Source organism: Limulus polyphemus, unplaced genomic scaffold, assembly GCF_000517525.1.
Source record: "Limulus polyphemus unplaced genomic scaffold, Limulus_polyphemus-2.1.2 Scaffold7327, whole genome shotgun sequence".
In the NCBI taxonomy this organism is placed as follows: Eukaryota; Metazoa; Arthropoda; class Merostomata; order Xiphosura; family Limulidae; genus Limulus; species Limulus polyphemus.
Genome location: NW_013672937.1, coordinates 29,340 through 33,268, shown reverse-complemented (window position 1 = coordinate 33,268; position 3,929 = coordinate 29,340). Strand labels below are relative to the sequence as shown.

General features: G+C 31.2%; 1 protein-coding gene across 4 annotated transcripts in view; it reads right to left on the bottom strand.

Moving 5' to 3' along the window:
• Positions 1-1,796: 1,796 nt before the first annotated feature.
• LOC106474527 (DNA repair protein complementing XP-A cells-like) overlaps positions 1,797-3,929 on the bottom strand; it is a 12,150-nt gene continuing 10,017 nt past the window's right edge. For all 4 annotated transcript variants that reach the window (XM_013935218.2, XM_022402852.1, XM_022402851.1 and 1 more), the window contains exons 5-6: positions 3,471-3,588; positions 1,797-2,506 (exon numbers count right to left, since the gene is read on the bottom strand). In XM_013935218.2, coding sequence (XP_013790672.1) covers positions 2,358-2,506; positions 3,471-3,588 — 267 coding nt within the window. In that variant the 3' untranslated portion in view covers positions 1,797-2,357. The remainder of the gene's footprint in view (positions 2,507-3,470; positions 3,589-3,929) is intronic.

Here is a 3,929-nt window from a genome sequence, read left to right as displayed (position 1 = left end):
ACTTAGAGAACCAACTGTCTATCTACAGTTTTCTTTACTTAAAGAACCAATAGTCTATCTACAGTTTTCTTTACTTAGAGAACCAACTGTCTATCTACAGTTTTCTTTACATAGAGAACCAATAGTCTATCTACAGTTTTCTTTACTTAATTAATCACATATGTATCCTAGAAATTAGTTCAGGAAGTGTGGGTTCTGTTGTTTTTTCACATTCGTTTCTGTAAAATATTAAAAAATCCCAATGACTGAACAGAATGTTTTATCTAATGTTAACAGTGGCTTAATGTTAAATTCCAATCAAGTAATACAATCTGTTGTTAAAAATACACAATAACTAATCTTAGTCATAAATGATTCAAATTACGATATGGAAAATATCTAAACGTTTGGAATATGACCTTCAAACAGAATAATTTTGTGTTCAATATTTTCCTGACATCTGTAATAGATTAATAATAATTATAATTTGATTTTACATTACACCAGTATATATATGTGTCCTCAAAAGTGAAAAGAATATTTGTTTGTTTTTAGAATTTCTGGGCAAAGCTATACAAGGTTATCTCAGCATATATAGACTAGAGAGTAGGTAGCTAGTCAACATCCACCCACTGCCAGCTCTTGGGTTACTCTTGTCTGACCAAAAGAGGGACTATTGTGCTTTACCTCGTACCCACAGTGTAGAGCATGTTTTGTTAGAAGTAGGGTGTAAACCATGAACACTTACGTTCCTATCACACCAACCATTAGGCATAGCTGGTTCAAAGAAGGAAGTTAAGAAACTCAGAGGATAAAATAAAAAACTTCATTAAACACATAATTTTATTTTTAAACATAACACATTCTGATCAGTTTTTAATAACCAGTTACAGGTTCAACTCTGTAAGTTATAATACTGAGTTGAGTCTGTTTGTAAGAAGGAAGCTGTAACAACTGATACTAAAGACTGCTCAATACACAACTTTAAACCTTACAAAAAGTAACAACTATAAGAACCAGTCTGCAGACAGACCTCTTCAATATTACACAAGATGTCTTGATTTCCTGCTTTTCTAGAAAACTTCTAAACAATATCATGAACACACACACTTGTAATTTTATAGTTTCAGCTTGTGAAGCTGTGAACTTCTATTCAACAGCTTATAAGTTTAGCTCCAAAACTTTGTGTACATTGTTAAGATAGCTGCTACTAGTACATAGTTACAAATGTTTAAAATAAGATTCAATAATTGTGAATCTTAAGAAACAAGTTCGCCTTTAGTGTGTGTATGTAGTTCGTAATATCATGAACTACTGACCTGTACTTATAATATTACTTAGTCACTGATGGACAACACATTAATATTATAAAATAATATGTTTGACTATTTAATGTAGCATAGATCTGTCACTAGGAGAACCTAATAACATCAAGCACAAACTTATTGGCCTAAACTTCTTTTATACACTTTAAAACGTCCACTAAATCATTGTTATTGTAGTGAAACTTATATGTCCAATGTGGTATAATGCTCTCAGCAACAGTTACCAGAAGAATATATTCATGTATATTTCCCACAAAAAATGACAACTCTAAAAACATTTCAAAGTATTCAAGTAAAGTTTTATATTATACAGAAATTACAACAAGGTTATGAAAAACTTAACTGTTATGTTTCAAAACCTTAGCGAACCCACATTTTCTTTTTTCAAATTGTATATAAAAGGTTTTCCATGTGTTCAAGGTATTTCTTTGTGTATATAAACTTGTAGGATATTTTACAGAAAGCCCCGAGAATATTCTGCAAGTCTGAATTAAAAAAGGAAAACATTTATTTTTCCAGCTTACAGTTTCATAGATCACTTTCTTAAATTAATCGTTTTAGACACAACTCTCCACAATTCCAACATACATATACTCTGCTGTTTCTTAGATGGGCAAACATTATCTTAGTTTTAACATGATGTAACCACTATCTGTTTATTTCTTAAAACTCGAGGCTGTTTTAACATGGTGTAACCACTATCTGTTTTTAAAAACTCCAAACTTAGTTTTGACATGATGTAACCACTATCTGTTTTTAAAAACTCCAAACTTAGTTTGACATAATGTAACCACTATCTGTTTTTAAAAACTCCAAATTTAGTTTTGACATGATGTAACCACTATCTACTTTTAAATACTCCAAGCTTAGTTTGATATGATGTAACCACTATCTGTTTTTAAAAACTCCAAACTTAGTTTTGACATGATGTAACCACTATCTGTTTTTAAAAACTCCAAACTTAGTTTTGACATGATGTAACCACTATCTGTTCTTCAATGTGTTATTTATTACACTCTATAAACAGGTACCCACAGACTTTGGAAACTACATTCACATCTTTTCAAACTGAACTTTGTGTCCACACTCAAGACAGACCTTTTCATACATGTCATCTTCAAGAGGAGATTCTTGTCCATAAGAATGGACATGACCTTCAGATATTTTGTTGTACAAACTGCTACGTACAGTCATTCGCAGAGCTAAAGGTAAAGAACATAAAAAAATCACTCAAAATAAAAATCTTTACAACAAAATTAAAGATCTTACAACAGAATGATTTCATATTTTTTATATCACCTGCACATAAATTAACAAAATTATGACTCACATCAGGATTGACTGGATAATAAATCAAAATGTGTAGATATTATATAAAGTTATGATTGTCATTATAGCTGACTGGATGTATCTTCCGCACTTGAAGAGAAAGTGGTATCAGCTTTTAAACATGGCATCGTCACCATGGAGAATCAGAGGAAAATGTGTAGGTTAAATAAGTGATACCTAAATGACTATTACAGTTACTCTTATGAAACACAGGATTACAACTGTTATCAAGTACCTGTTACTCTTATGAAACAGGATTAAGTAACATGTACTTGATAACAGTTGCTTCTTATGAAACACAGGATTACAAATGTTATCAAGTACATGTTACTCTTCTTATGAAACACAGGATTACAACTGTTATCAAGTACAGTTACTCTTCTTATGAAACACGGGATTACAACTGTTATCAAGTACAGTTACTCTTCTTATGAAACACAGGATTACAACTGTTATCAAGTACAGTTACTCTTCTTATGAAACACAGGATTACAAATGTTATCAAGTACATGTTACTCTTATGAAACAGGATTACAACTGTTATCAAGTACAGTTACTCTTCTTATGAAACACAGGATTACACCTGTTATCAAGTACAGTTACTCTTCTTATGAAACACAGGATTACACCTGTTATCAAGTACATGTTACTCTTCTTATGAAACACAGGATTACAACTGTTATCAAGTACAGTTACTCTTCTTATGAAACACAGGATTACAACTGTTATCAAGGACATGTTACTCTTCTTATGAAACACAGGATTACAAATGTTATCAAGCACAAATAAAAGGACTTCCATAATTTGGAAGCATTAATTTTATACCATCATGAGTACCTTTGACTTTTTTATTATAAGCTTTATGCTTCCTCTTCTCTCTTTCTTCCAGTCGTTTTCTTTTAGCTTCTTCCAGTTCTTCCTCAGAATTCCAAACTTCTAGTGCTCGTTTCTCAACCTAGTGGTAAGTTTAAATTAACACATTATATTTTATATAATTACTTGTGGACCTAAAGCAAGAACTCTATTACTATTATTAGAAATAAAAGTTTAATGTAGAATATTTAGTCTACCATACATTAAAATACATCAATCAAGCCAGACCTTATCTTTATATTCTGACACATCAATATAAATACTTTATGACTCACATGACTCTACTCTTCTGATACATCAGTACAAATACTTTATGACACACGACTCCACTCTTCTGATACATCAGTGTAAATACTTTATGACTCACACGACTCCACTCTTCTGATACATCAGTATAAATACTTTATGACTCACACACGACTC